The sequence below is a fragment of the Gasterosteus aculeatus genome, chromosome 12 (assembly GCF_964276395.1).
Source record: "Gasterosteus aculeatus chromosome 12, fGasAcu3.hap1.1, whole genome shotgun sequence".
Lineage (NCBI taxonomy): Eukaryota > Metazoa > Chordata > Actinopteri > Perciformes > Gasterosteidae > Gasterosteus > Gasterosteus aculeatus.
In genome coordinates, this window is record NC_135700.1 from 10,387,546 (window position 1) to 10,402,083 (window position 14,538).

Sequence of the window (14,538 nt, forward strand, 5' to 3'; positions counted from 1 at the left end):
TGTGGCCTTGGAGGAGCAGCTCCTCTACTGGGAACACGACTGACGGTGTTTCACCCTCTGAAGTTCTTTCAACACCACTACATGAATGTTACTGTGTGCTGCAGTGAGTGACGGTTCATGGTGCGGTGTGATTCTCTGTCTTGTCACAGTACATGTAATTGTCACAGTGTTTGCCTCGGTTGTGTTTATTCGTTCCCATTCTGCATCTTTGTCCTCTACCTGATTCTACCTGATACACAATTTGATCATTCTGTAGCTTCTGTTTTTTTAATATTCTGACTTCAGGAAGTTGCTTTGGCACTCAGTTCTCATTAATATCATTGAAACATCCTCCATAGAGGTGGCACAGTACTCTGATTTATCTGTGATGTTTACCAGGCAATGCGGGGCAACACTATCTTAATGTGCTCTAAACTATAGTACAGAAATCGGTGATGAGAAACAACACATTCATGTGATAATGCAAGTTGAAGTGGTTCAGTTATATCCACACTTTTCAGTTTCATGGTTGACTTCTTTGGACTTTTCACCAATAATTATTGTTCAGCAACAATTATTCAGCTGATTACCAACAAGTAACTACAGGCAAAGGCCGTAGTTTCTGTCTAAATCTGCCTGCCTGAAATCCTCACCGAGCCGTTTCCAAACATCAAATCCCTGAGACGCTGCAGCTCACAAGGAGGCACGTTCTCACTGCCCTAATACCCATTTATGTCTCTTTTAAGATAGTAAGAGCATCAATAAATATTGTGGGAGCAGTTGTATTTTTCAGTTATTGTGCATCAGTTTTTGCAATAACTTGCATTGTTTTTATTGTGAATACGTTGTGGAATGTGAGGCAATGTTCAAGCTAAGAAATTGCTGAATGAAAAGTTCTTCTACTGTGTCCAACACAAACACAACACACTTATATGCTTGTTTTTTTTTTTTTATCAAAAATGATATAGAGTATTTCATTTCGACACCAACAAATCTCTCAATTTACACAGCAACAGAAGGCATAGAATCACACTGTAACTTCAGAGGCACAGAAACAGGAAACTTTTAACTACTTTTGGTTGCACATTTCTCATTTTTGAAAATGTACAATCGCCTTCATCCTTAATGTGGATGAATATTGTGAGAATAGAATCAGGGTTGAACAGCTGGAGAGGGGTGGTGCACATGGTTAAGTAGGACGCAAGTGTCCAGCCACCATATGAGGAACATTGGATTGGGGGGGTGAATCACAGCACACACTGAAAACAGAGACAGAAACATGAAGAAGAGCGTCCGCCTCTCAGGCAGAGCTCTTTTTATCATTCTCATCTGGTGAGCAGCCCGGGCACAAACTCTTCCTTGTTGGCAAAGACGTTTGTGTTGGACTCTATTACTATATTTTTCATACATATATTTTAGTTTTTTAGTTTTTTCTCTGTTTTTATTCATTGTTTTTTCTACATTTGTGATCACAAAAAAACACGACTCTTAAACAAAGGCATAAAAAACATACATAATGACTGTTCATGACGTTTGGACCAGAACTGTTACTATGGATTTATTGCTTCGTACACTGAGTAATGTTTCGGTGCCGCCTGCACTCTGTGGGGTCCAAACGCTGCAGCCTCACTGCTGATGGTCCGTACTCCTTTGAAAAATATTTGACTTCCAGCTAAAACCCAGGTCTTCTCCTCCCCTTTGGTTGATTGTGCAACGAAATTGAAGCATCAGTAACAGTTTCTGAGACAAATAGAAATAAGTTTGAAAGCAAAAGAAACGGACACACCACAAAATGCACTTTGTTTCATGCATAAATACACATCCACACACATCTACATTGTGTCGCGTCTCCACAGACAAATTAAACAAAACTGTCCCCCCGTCAGACTTTGTCATTGTACGCGCAGAATGAGGACAAGAGAGATTCTGTACTGCGTTTGCTTGTTCTTTCTAGTCAGCAGCCAGAAACACTTCTCATTGCCAGACTTTTCTTTTCTCATAATATCTGATATCCTTGATAAATTCTTGATTTTAACATTAAAATTATTCTCTATCCATGTGATCATACAAATATATTTCACATACTTTTTCATTCATTTTTGTCATCTCATTAAACATTATAAGTTTTGTTGACTTTTTGATTCATCTGTACTTTTCCAAACTCATTGCACAAACCCTTTATTTGTTTGCACATATAAATGTAATATTATACATCTTTACTCTATATCTTTATCTCTGCCATATATGTTTCACTTAAATCAAATCACTCAACAATGCACTGGTGCAACTAGACTGACCGTTACAGGGAGTATAATAATGACAATGGCTTTACTCCTGCACCGCAGTGCAGAGATTTAACAGGTCGGGTTCACTCAAATCAAAACGCTTATCTGATACCGAGTCCCGAAGTGGATCACATGTTGCAAACATATTCCTTTTTTTTACATGAAAGTGTAACCAAACGATCATCACAAGTCATTATGCCACTCGAGTCTCTACACAAGCTCACTTACATGTTAAGAACTTTTACACACACAGAAGCCGGTGATAAGAAAACAATAATCATCATATTGTGCATTAAAGGACACTCTGAGTGGGAGAGATACAGTCAAATCTATATCAACAGAGGGTCTAGTTTTCTGTTCTCCACACTGTGGATTGACATATCAATACAATGTAATGGCTGGCTTGTAGGACGTTGTACTGTCACAGTTAAATTGATAAATATGTGGTCGGCACTTTGATGAACAGCTCCTATGTGACCCTACTGGCTTCAGCGTGGTCACAAAGCCTCGGCTGATGGGATGAAAACGTTCACATTTACACAATTGCACTCCAAATGAATATATCTATTACCAATATGCATAATAATACATTTACAAACTGCCAATTTGATATGTATTACACCTCTATTAATCCAATATCTTTGAATTGTGTTTACACAATCTTTACATTTAAGTTGATAGCTTTTTACGTATTTATATTCTTTCTGAATGTGTGCAAATGATACAACAACGGATTTAGGTTTTACTTACTCATTTGTTTATTCTTTTTTGACTAAACTGACACACACTCAGGAAAATAACTCTACTCGTGTGTCGGTGGACGTGGGAGTTCGGGTCTAGGAGTATCCCTCGTCCTGCCTGTATCCGTAGCCCCCCGCTTGAGCTTCTTCCTGGACGTACTCCTCCGTCTTCTCCCAGCCTGAAGCCCAGCCCCCGTTCACCTGCGTGGTGGCACCGTACGACTTCGCCTGACCTCCGAAGGCCCCGTAACCCTGCGTGATGTCGCCCGTCTCTTCCGCCAGCTCGTCCTCGTCTATGAAGCCACACTTCTCGTCGCTGGTCAGTTCTGGGTCGGCCCACGGCTGTTTTTCTCCCGAAGCGAAGATTCCATAGAAGATCACGCCTCCGTAATGCACCATGGAGGCAATCAGGAACACAGACTGCCACTCTTCTCTAGTCTGGAGGGGGAAGCAAACACAAACCTTGTTGCAGGTTGTCACTATCTCTCCAATGTGTGTACATGTGCAGGGGAAATTGTCCCAAACAAATGCAAGATTAACTTCTATTTGTCTGTGGTGGTTTTGTTGAACTGCATTAGTACCATTGAATACTGTGGTGCAGCCATAAATGACACATTGAGTCTTTGAGTGTCGATATTTTACCCCCGTTTCAACATTCACATACTTTTTTCAACATGCACATACATGCACAACGTGCTACCAATCAACGGTCAATATAGGGAAGTGGGGCTCTGAGTCAAGTAAAACATCAGGCCTATTAATCGATCTTATCCGTCACTTTATCTTGAACTCAATTTAATAACGTTGCTTGTGTACTATACGTATGTGTCCCAGAGTCACACATATTGATGAATACATTGATGAACACGTATACCTGCTTACAGCTGCATTTAAGTTTGTCACATTCAATGAATTAAATGTTCACTGTACGTACTGCTATATATGCTAAACTTGGGGACTTTAAGTGTTAATGATTTATTTAAGTCTTTAACACCTTCAATATTTATTGCAATGATAAAACAAGTCAATCTTTGTGTGTTCTTGTTGGAGCCTGAATGCAGAAGATGTTACCTTGTTCTTTGTCATAGTACCAACGATTATTGGGCACACCATCCCAGACAGGGTACCCACACCATTGGAGATTCCCATTAGGATACTGGCGTAGCGTGGAGCGATGTCCAGGTGATTGACATTGAAGCCTGTTGCAGCAAAAAAAAAAAGCATCACATTAATCTGAAATATTGTTGACACATTTTACCTTTTGAATTATGACACAGACAGACAACCGGGAAAGAATGCCTATTTAGGTAAACCGGTATCACAGTGAGTATCAAACCCAGAGCTGGACACAGATGCAGATAAATTTGATTAGTTCAAATGGCGACGATACTGTTGCAGAAATAGGCAACAGTCCACATATCATCCTCCCCCTCCAGAGAAACTGGCTTAATGAGAAAGTGTCCTCGTGATTTTCCTCACACCCTCCCTGGCAAATCCCCAGAGACGGCTAGCTAGCACTGAATTATTAAACACTCCAGGAGAAAGCTTGAGAACAGGCAATACACTCATCTTGTCACAGGCCTGCGCATCAATATGAAAATATCTTTGGAATGAGTAGCTGAAGAATGCTGAAAAGTCTTTTCAAATGTGTTGCCAGGTTGCCAGTTTGACTGGATGTATGTGCTAATTAGTGGTTATGAATGTCATCGGAATATTTCAGAAGAAAATGCTTTTTCACTTTCTTGCAAATAGTTGAGAAGATCTACCACTGACATCCGAGAGAGTGTTACTCTTCTATTCGATGCTCGGACGGAAAATAATAATAATAATATTAGAATTATTCTGAATTTCACAAAAACCTCAACTTTACAGTAATACCAAAGATAAGTTATTATGCAAGGTATTCTTTTATTCACTTCAAATGTGGTTTCAAGGCTGATTTGTGAAAGCTACACAAATTAGACCTGCAAAACCACTGGCGTATTTCTACGTCGTACGTCAGAGACTAAATTGTATCTGATTTACAATCTGATCGAGCACAAAGTGGACTTGTACTCACCTGATATAGCAAATCCACTGAAGCCCACTGCCAGTACCAAGAAGGAAATGGCCACTCCTTTGCTGTGGGAATACCCCACTACCAGCAGCAATGTGGCCTCCATGCCAAATCCTGACAGAGAGAGACAGCAGGTCACACACACACACAGACACACACACAACAGAAACACACAAAGCCGAAGGGCTGTTGGGCACCGCGGTGCCAATTGAATTAACCATGATACATGGGCCGCATTCAATTACCCATGTGACGCATATGAAATCAATGCGCAATCAGCGAGTCAACTGAGTATTGAGCAGAAAGAAATGTAAACTCAAGCATCTCTCTGGCAGTGAAGAGCAACAAATATAAGAGCAGTATGGATCCAACACCATGAAGTCACACCTTCTAGCTGAGCAGGCAGGTGTGGAAAAATGATATTTCATCCTCAGTTCAGACTTCTCACCTCCACAGTTCATGATTTTCCTGACAGTGGTTGTCGTCAGGATGTTTCTGCTGCGTAGGTAGTCGGCCAGCTGGCCGCCGATGGGCACGATGATGGTCATCACCAAATGTGGCAGCGCGGACAGCATGCCGACCTGCGACCACAGAATTCAGGCAGCTGGATACGTTCATGACGCCTTTTTTAGGTGATAAATCATTGACCTACCAAACATGTCCACCTCACACGAGAGACTGAGAGAGAAATATGGTCCCAAATTGTAAAACAGAACATTGTTTTTTGCTATGTGATTATTGCCATGAACACTTTTTTCCTTTATTGTCTCGGTTTTGAGGGAACTATAGTAATACTTGTTGTTGATTACTTAATTGATATCTTAATTAAAAATATCTAGCAATGTTTCACCCAAACTTTAACTTTGAATGTTATTTGTTTCATCGTGACCATTTTATGTTACGATGTAGAATACACCTTTTGGGGGGCTTGAGAGTCAAGTCTAGAGGGGACATCTTTTTTTATTCTATTGCAGTATAATACGACCTGTAAACAACGTTAGCGTCAAGTCGTTTGTGATCACAGTTAGTTACTCTCTTTTTAACCTTGATGAACCAAAGTTATGTAATGTGCCCGTTCATTACATGGGGCCACAGGCCACCACGTGCTGACATTGATTCTGATAATGAATCATTCCACGAGCAAAGTGTCACATGCTCATCTCCAGAACATTTGGCAATGGTGTTGAGGGACTATTTCCAGTGCATTTGAATCAATCATTTATCAATCATGCTCACTCAATACATGCTGCACGTGTGCCACTGTCCACTGTCTTGTACTGTGAGCTCACCTTGCTTATTTCAAAGCCAAAGACCTCCTCAAAATACGCAGGCTGGCTGATGAGCAGAAGGTAAAACGTCCAGCTCCTGCAGAAGTTTGCCACAATGATTGCATAGACGGGCATAGAGGTGAAGAACTTCTTCCAGGGGGTCTTGAATTTCTGCAATAGATTATTACAAAGGGTTAGATTTTCCTCAATATGTTTGCGTCTCCCTGACTGAAGGCCAAAGGTGATGGAACTGGGTGCTTCAAATACCCTGTGCTAAAAAAAAGTGTTGAGAGCAACGACAGCCGGGTGGATGAATTGTGTTCATTGTCCAGGGTTGTTACCTCGGCAGGACCCGACAGCTTGGCGCTCTCTCCGATGCTCTCCTCTATGTAGCAGCGCTCCTCATCGGTGATGGTGGGATGTTCAGCTGGGCTCTCATAAGACACGAGGATCCAGAACACATACCAAAGCATGCCAAAGCATCCTGCACACCACAAGTAGAGAAGGAGCTTTCATTACCGACAAAGCATGCAACCAACTTAGACCTCAGCTGGAGGTGCACACAGATTGAGGTTGGTAGTCTGATCTTTGCAGAACGCCTGAGAGAATAAAACCCAGACAGGAGAGCCAACTCTATCCAGTGAGAAACATCGAGGAAGGGGGGGGGGGGGGGGGGGGGTCTATTGACACACACATTGGGGAGCAGGAAATCAATACGCAGTCCGTCTGGACAAATCCATTTGACTTTCACCGAGTGTCGAACTCTGAAGGTTTCAACCAGCTGAAAAATACTGTATTACCCGTACACGTTCCACATATATATATATATATATATATATATATATATTTGCCTTATTGTATTCATGAATGCATATGACCTCATCTCATATTCACTTTTTCAACAACACACACACACATCCATCTTACCGTAGATGTAGAACACAGAGGACCAGCCTGAATACTGAACCAGGATCCCTGCTAGAGGCATTGCTATCACAGCTCCAGCATAAGAGCCTGACAAACAGCGAGACGAGGGACAAGTCAGGCTTCTTCACCACTGCAGTGGTAACGCTGCATGTTTTTACTCCATGTGTCCATGCCAATAGGAAAACTCGAGCAGTGAGTACTTACCACAGAAAGAGAGGGTGGCCAGTCGACTCCTCTCCAGCGGAGGAGCCCACTTACTCCAGATACCGTGACAAGCCGGGTAGGTCACTCCCTAAACACAGAGACAGACTGTGTAGTTCATGGTAAAAAAAACATGCCATGTTCTTCAGCTCATGTCAGCACGTCATGTCAGCACTCCAGATGCAGACGTTACATTTGTGAGAGTGGTCAATAATCAATGTCAGACATTTTTTGGCCGTTTGATTCATGGTTCAAATAAATATACAGGCATTTACAGTAAACATGAACAGGAATGGGTTTGAATTTATTTTTGATGGATCCATTGGTAAATGGTCTGAAGGCCTTATTGAAACAGAAATCTAATCATTCAAACATTATAAGGGCATTGCTATATTTCACAGAAATTGAATTTCTGGATTATTTGAGTTTGTGAATTATCAACAATCTAAGAAGCAAATCGTTTTTACATCTGAACATCTATCAACAGATTCTGATGACTATAATAAATTAACATTCACCTTTGTAATTAACATGAACAAATTGCTACAGTGGACATGATGAGCTGTTCATGGAGTGAAGCGGCCCTGCAGCTATTAAAGGTTCATTTGACACTAATCTAAACAAACTGTGCTGACTTTAAATATAATCTGCACTTTCTGAGCGGCCTGTTTTAATATTATGTTTTTATTCATTCTCCCCAGAATTGTTAAAATATATAAGTTACCCTTCAACTACCTTTAGTGTCCTAAAAGATGACCCCAATATCTGTTTTAATCAACCATACATATTCATAGCTCTATACTTCACAAAGGTAGTATCATCTTTCTGTGTTTTTGCTACATTGCATCAACATCAACTACACAGCAGCCAGATATCCGTGTCTTGTATTTCACTATTCGAAGCCGGAGGACAGATATGCTTTTGTTTGTCAGCGTTTTCCTTTGCATCAGCAGCATTTGCTGTGTTACCACCATACAAAGTGTGACAGCCAATCAGAAAACGGGACTGTCCCACAAACCCTCTGCGTAGTGGGCTAGATCGATACAGCGCTCACGTTTCCTCTGGTTGAATATCCGCTGCACGCCACAGTCTTTCCTGCACTTTCTCCTGCAGTAGCATTGAAGCAATTCAATAGAAATTCTACCTCTATCACCTCAATATTTTCCATGAACGGGAGAATTTTTTCGGGGCTGATTTTTATTTTTGAATCCATGAAAGGGCAGAAATGTTTTGAATGTGGTAATAAATGGGAACACGCTCTTACCTCCACCAGCCCTTGTAATATCCTGATAAAGATGACACACCCATAGTGGACGCGGGCAGCCGAGGGAATGAACATGTTGAGTATTGAGGTCAGCACAATGGCTGCACCAAATACCCTGGAAATTATAAGATGTATTTCAGCATTTCACATTATAATGTTGAACTGAACGAATTGCATTGACAAATATTTGACAAGGCTTTGAAATATCACATTAAATATTCCTTTATCTTTTTTTCAAGAAAGGTATTAGCGCAACTATCACATCATCATTTATACAAATAAAAAAACACGGCAAACTATCAATATACATATTATACACGAGGATATTAAGATTCTCTTTGTGTTTCATCTTATTGTGGAGGCAGAAATATCTTTCGTATGTAAAAAACTAAAGGCGTGATTATTTAACAGGACTCGGTGTTGGCTATCGCCTCGCCTCTGAGGGCGCGCGCTCCTCTGACACAGAAAGAAATAAATATTTCAAGGCGCAACGCCCCGTTTTACAGTCACGCGGCCGATGCGCTCATGTCGCCTAGCAACCGTTTTCACTTCGGTCTGCCGCTTCAAGATATGTTTCTCATAAAAATGGAAAAACATTTTAAATTTTAACTGACAAAGCTGCCAACGCCATTTGCGAACGACTCTTTTAATTGTCAAGATGAGGATGTGTGTTGGTCTGTAGAAGGCCACACGATAAACTCAAAGCTATTTCACATTTTTGTCACGTTTCGCGGCCCCTCTCATTTGCACTATGGGGGGCGGGGGGGGGGGGAGGGATTAGGAGGGGCAAATCCTAATCCCGTTCAGACTACTGTTGGGCACGAGAGCAATTGATTCGATTACATCCTCGTGTCAATCAACAGGAGGAGAAACCGACACCCATAAGGGTGCATAGGAATAAGAATATAAAAAGACAAGCGACAGGCCACATTAATATGAAGGTCCATTTCTTTTACCCGTTTTTTCAGAATTAGTGTTTGTCAATAAACGGCTATTATTTGTTTTTTTTTAATGAACAGGTTTAAACGGTCGTAATTATATCGTGCTCGAGATTAAGCATGCTAATAGAACCATTCGCCTTCACGGTGCTGTTACCAATTTGCAAGATTGTGCACATCAATATTAAATTGCTAAAATCGTGCATCTTCCCATGAAACATTATAGCCTGTAGTGTTTGTAATAACTGTGATGCTGCATCGCCAGCGCGAATTAAAGCCTTTGGCGACAAGACAGCGTCTGGTCTCCATTCCCCGAAGAGTGAGCGACATATTAGACCCGACCGCCCCAAGGGGGCTCATTAACAGGTGGCAGAAAGCCCTGACACCGAGAGCTGCAGGCCGGCCAGCCCGGTGCCTCCCTGCAGCTCTGCTTCACTTCAGAGCCTCTATGTGGCGAGCCGCAGCCTGTAGCTGTGAATTCTTAAACCAATTCACATTTCAGGCAAGACGCCATTTTTTCCTGTCTGGCCTTAGCTGTTTTTTTTTTTGTTTGCATTGGTCTGGATTTATTCCAGTCCCCGCGATTTTAATTCCGTTCCTTGCTTATTCCAGAAAAAAAATGAGACAATGGACGGGCCTACCTGTTTGCTGCCAGCCTTGAGCATATGTATCCCCCCGGGATCTGTGTAACGATGTAGCCCCAGAAAAACGATCCGTGAATGAGTCCCACCGTTTGTGGATCCCAGTTGAACTTGGCTTTCTGGGGGGGGGTAATATGAAAAAAAAACAATAGCAGGGAAAAGTAAACAATACTGATGTTGGGTTTTGTTGAACAATTGTAGGCAATGAATAAAAAAAACCAAATAAATAAAAAGGGTAATTGACTGAATAGACCAAGGCCCGATTAACACGTTTAACCCATTTAACCCGCCTGCAACGGTTTATTTCGACGAGAATAAATTACGGTCTGCATCACAATCATATATGCATCCTGCGCTGTGAGAGAAAAACTAATAAGAATCTATGTGGAAGTACCTTTTTGTCAGATGTAGGCTATGATTCAGTTATGAGGCTTAAACGCAAACAAATACAAATGTAATGTGACATTGTATGCATTGTAAATATATAGATGAATGGCTGTTGCAAATACAGTAATCGACACATATTTCTAAAGATTTGTGTATTTTAACTTTTTTACTTTGTATGCAAATATATGCTTTCGACCAATGTGTGTTTAGAAAATCAATTAATATAAGTTTCCATTATTTGGTCTGTCCATAGTATACATTTGAGAATACGTTCCCAGAAAATATATATTATACATATACAGCATGTCATCCTTGCTATTAGAGCTAGCTGACATTTTAAAACGATGGCAGCATCCTCATGGAAAATTAGTGATTGAGGCCGAATATCTCAAGCCATTAAAAGGTTTTCGTTAAACACAAATACCCACTTAGATTGTGCACACGCTCATCAGCCAATTAATGATTATTGGGCGCTATTTGTGTGATTCTACCGCTGAATATTCTTTCTTATTCCGTATCTCCTTTTTTCCTGTCCCTTGGTTCCTTGATTAAATAAGAGCCGGGTGTCTCGTGTCTGGAGGCACGCGGGCTACGTCGCCATGTGCGTCAGGCGTGATCGCCGCCGTTGCCACACCTCCGTGATGACGATCTTGCCGTTCTGGTGGATGGTGCTGTTGTTGACCATGCCCACTATGGCCACGCCTAGGTTACACCGGATACCGAAGGAGATGCAGAAGCCCAGGCCGCTCATGATGGCGATGATGTAGCGGCGGGGCAGACCGAAGCAGCTGCAGTCGCACAGCGGGGGTTTCTTCTCCGCGGCCTCGCGGGGCCGCCCATCCTCCGTCAGCTCGATCACCTCCCCGGTTTTCTGTTTCCTCTCCATCACTCTGCAACAGCCAGGTGAGGACACTGGTCAGTGTCCCCTGATCGAACGAGATGATGCATCCCCCTAAAACGATTTCTCCTGTGATGGGACACATATCTGAGGAGGCCCATTTCTATCTCCAACTGTGAGAATATTTGATTTTGGAGTGGGCAGTTGGGTGGTTGGTGTGCCCATCTGAGATTCTTTATTTTTCACATGAGTGAGGAAAATTCCAGCATAAACAATATACATTGGCTGCACGAATGGACGGGCCTCCTTGTGGTATTTTATTCTGCCACACTACAGCCTTACAGCTTCAAGTCAGAGGACTCAAAAGGCAGCAACGTATCAAAAGCAAAACATGGATTCTGTATTTGGACATAAGAAAATAGAACAAAAAGGGAAATAAAAGCGGCTGGGCCTGCAGAGCTGAGACCAGGCGAACACGTCCCTGACTGTACCGCATTGCAGCAGCCCGCTCACTTTCACACTCATTAGCATTCACGGGACAGAGCAGCAGCTCCAGTCACCAGACACACACCTCTGTGGGCATTCCTCAAAGCCCCCCCCCTTGCGTCTCAGTGGACGTCACTTCTACTGGTCACATGATGAAAACCTAAAAACGAAAATGCGTGTATCTGCAAGCCCATGAAAAGCAACATAAATAATTAATGGAAAGGAATCGAAAAAATGCAAATCGATGAAGTCGATACGATATATATGAAATCAAAGGCCTTGGAAACATATAGAAAAACTGAGCTTTTCTAAAGGGTTATTGAAAGCATAACTGCAGCACATCAATTCATTTGCATGTTTATTTTATTGTATTTCAACCTCAGATTATAAAGAAAAAAGATATATGACCATGATAAACCATAAGCTATGCAAAAACGAGTAAAATGTATTAAAGAAACACCATTTACGTCCTATTGGTTGAAATTCCCCTCGTTGTTTCCCTTTCTATTAATTCGAGACACGGGCTGCAGGTTTATCACAATGCATTTAACGGATGGTAAATAAAATGGATTATAAATTATTAATGAATCTTCAAAAATGTGCGCGTTACCTGCGCGTCATGTATAACCTGTCTGCTTGTGAGATACACCTACAGGGCCCCTGCACCAGGACGAACTGGCTGCGTGCACGCTCCCATTCAGTGGCATCTAAGTACACGCGCTCATACACACCCACACACACAAGCATACACATGCACATGACTGCATAATTTTCCTCTCACGTCCAGAGTCTAGAGGCGTGACCAGAGATCCCTGTAAGTTGTAAAACAGTTTTGGGTGACCTGCACACCAACTTATCACCCTGACTCGTGTTTGGTTAAAAGAACAAGCACGCATATAATCACACCGCAACAGGAAATTGCTCCATGCCAATCAAGATTTTTTTTAAAAGGTCTGTCCTTACCTGTACATTTGACCCAGGGTCTTCCCCGCAAAGTCCTTCACCCCCGCCGCGGCTCTCGTCTTTACTGACTCCATGTCCGATTTCTACGTATAGGCCTGTTTCTCACTTGTATTTTAAATCTTAACCGTCATGTTACGGCGCAGGATGGCCAACTGCAGCGGCTACAAGGAAACCCACAAGCGAAGTTGTGATAAGCAGGAGTCCAGGGAGGTGACTATCAAAAAGACGAGTCTAATTTTCACAACGAAAGCGATCGCCGAAGCAAAAATAAAACATAAATAGAGGAGGAATCAAACGACCTTTGCGCCTTCATCCGCCACCATACCAGCTCCTGCCTGGCGCACAGTAGCCACGCCGAGTGCCATCACGACGGAACACAAAAATGAGTGAAACTGTCAGCGCCGTGGGATCGATCGGCTGTGGATTTTTCCGGAATCAAAAATAGAGAGTGCGAGTAAGAGAGATATATAGAGAGAGAATGAATGAACGGAAAAATAAAAGCGTTCAAAGTTTAGAAAGCAGAGGTGGTCGGGGAAGCTTCTATAAATCAAAGAGGGAGTGAGGCTGGATCGTGTCTCCTGTGATGCGCGCAGGTTCATCTGACGTCGTGTTCAGCACCGAGGTCAGCGACAGCAGTTCCGCGCTCAACATCTGGCCAGTTGCTCAGCACACATCAAGCCCAGGATCAACATATAACATGATAAAGAATTAATATATATGTATGACTTGGTTCATATCAGACATTTGAGAAAAAACACCGAGAGGGAGACGAAGAAATGTTTAGTTCGTGTTTCGCTTGTCGCTGCATATAATAACATTTAATAGGCTTTAACTCTATATATTAATCTTCCTTTGGCATTTTTATGCTCATATGTGCCTATATCTATTCAAAACAACAAGGACAGTCAACCCCATTTATGTAAGCTGCAACTCTCTGGAGGGCGGTGCTATGGAAACCAAATGAGCAGGAGTGGATTTCCCCCACAACAAGCTCCTCTGCTCAATGTAGGGATCCATCAATAATTTAATCCTATTTTCATTCCCCTGACAACCACATCTTCGCACTAAAGCATGCACACAATTTTTGAAACATTTTTTAATGTATATACATTTTATGAGATTTCAAAGATCTGATACTTTTCTCAATGCAGAAAAAATAAGTATTAGTAGTTTAGCATAATAATAAGAAATACGAAGGGAAAGAATGATTAGAAATTCAACAATACGAATTATACAGAAAGTACAACAGAAATACTAATGATAATAATAAAAAATAAAAAAATTCAAAGAGCTAAGATCTGCGATTAGAAGACAAAAGAGAAAGCCACACAAGCTGTGTCTTTCGTATGATTTGTTGGTATTGGACACCATCTAGTGGTCAAATGTACACAGAATATTGCTCTTCTACACAAGTACATGAAGCACCTTGCAAAATGATATTGTATATTACATCATTTTGTTTTTAGTAAAGTAAATTTACATTTAAAACTTGTTTTTGTGTATTGCCGCCTCTGTGGTATTTTCGAGCTTCACTGTGCATAGTGACCTCTGTGAAGCAGATAAAC

At 41.7% G+C, this 14,538-nt stretch overlaps 1 protein-coding gene across 1 annotated transcript; it reads right to left on the reverse strand.

The window, feature by feature from the left end:
* Positions 1-912: 912 nt before the first annotated feature.
* slc17a6b (solute carrier family 17 member 6b) lies at positions 913-13,839 on the reverse strand. The gene is made up of 13 exons (XM_040204979.2): positions 13,273-13,839; positions 12,974-13,134; positions 11,321-11,576; positions 10,300-10,418; positions 8,721-8,835; positions 7,460-7,547; positions 7,256-7,342; positions 6,670-6,812; positions 6,350-6,499; positions 5,509-5,641; positions 5,064-5,174; positions 4,076-4,203; positions 913-3,442 (listed from the first exon to the last, which is right to left on the reverse strand). The coding sequence occupies exons 2-13, from the start codon at positions 13,045-13,047 to the stop codon at positions 3,101-3,103; spliced, it is 1,746 nt and encodes a 581-aa protein (XP_040060913.1). The 5' UTR covers positions 13,048-13,134; positions 13,273-13,839; the 3' UTR covers positions 913-3,100.
* Between the last annotated feature and the right edge of the window lie 699 nt (positions 13,840-14,538).

What these genes read in the sequence shown, in the direction of transcription:
- slc17a6b (XM_040204979.2), bottom strand. Translation starts at nt 13,047, where the DNA reads ATGGAGTCAGTAAAGACGAGAGCCGCGGCGGGGGTGAAGGACTTTGCG. An exon ending in GCAAGATCGTCATCACGGAG is followed by an intron (nt 10,419 to 11,320) that starts GTGTGGCAACGG and finishes ACCCCCCCCCAG; the next exon opens with AAAGCCAAGTTCAACTGGGA. An exon ending in TTGGCTTTGAAATAAGCAAG is followed by an intron (nt 5,642 to 6,349) that starts GTGAGCTCACAG and finishes CTGTGGTCGCAG; the next exon opens with GTCGGCATGCTGTCCGCGCT.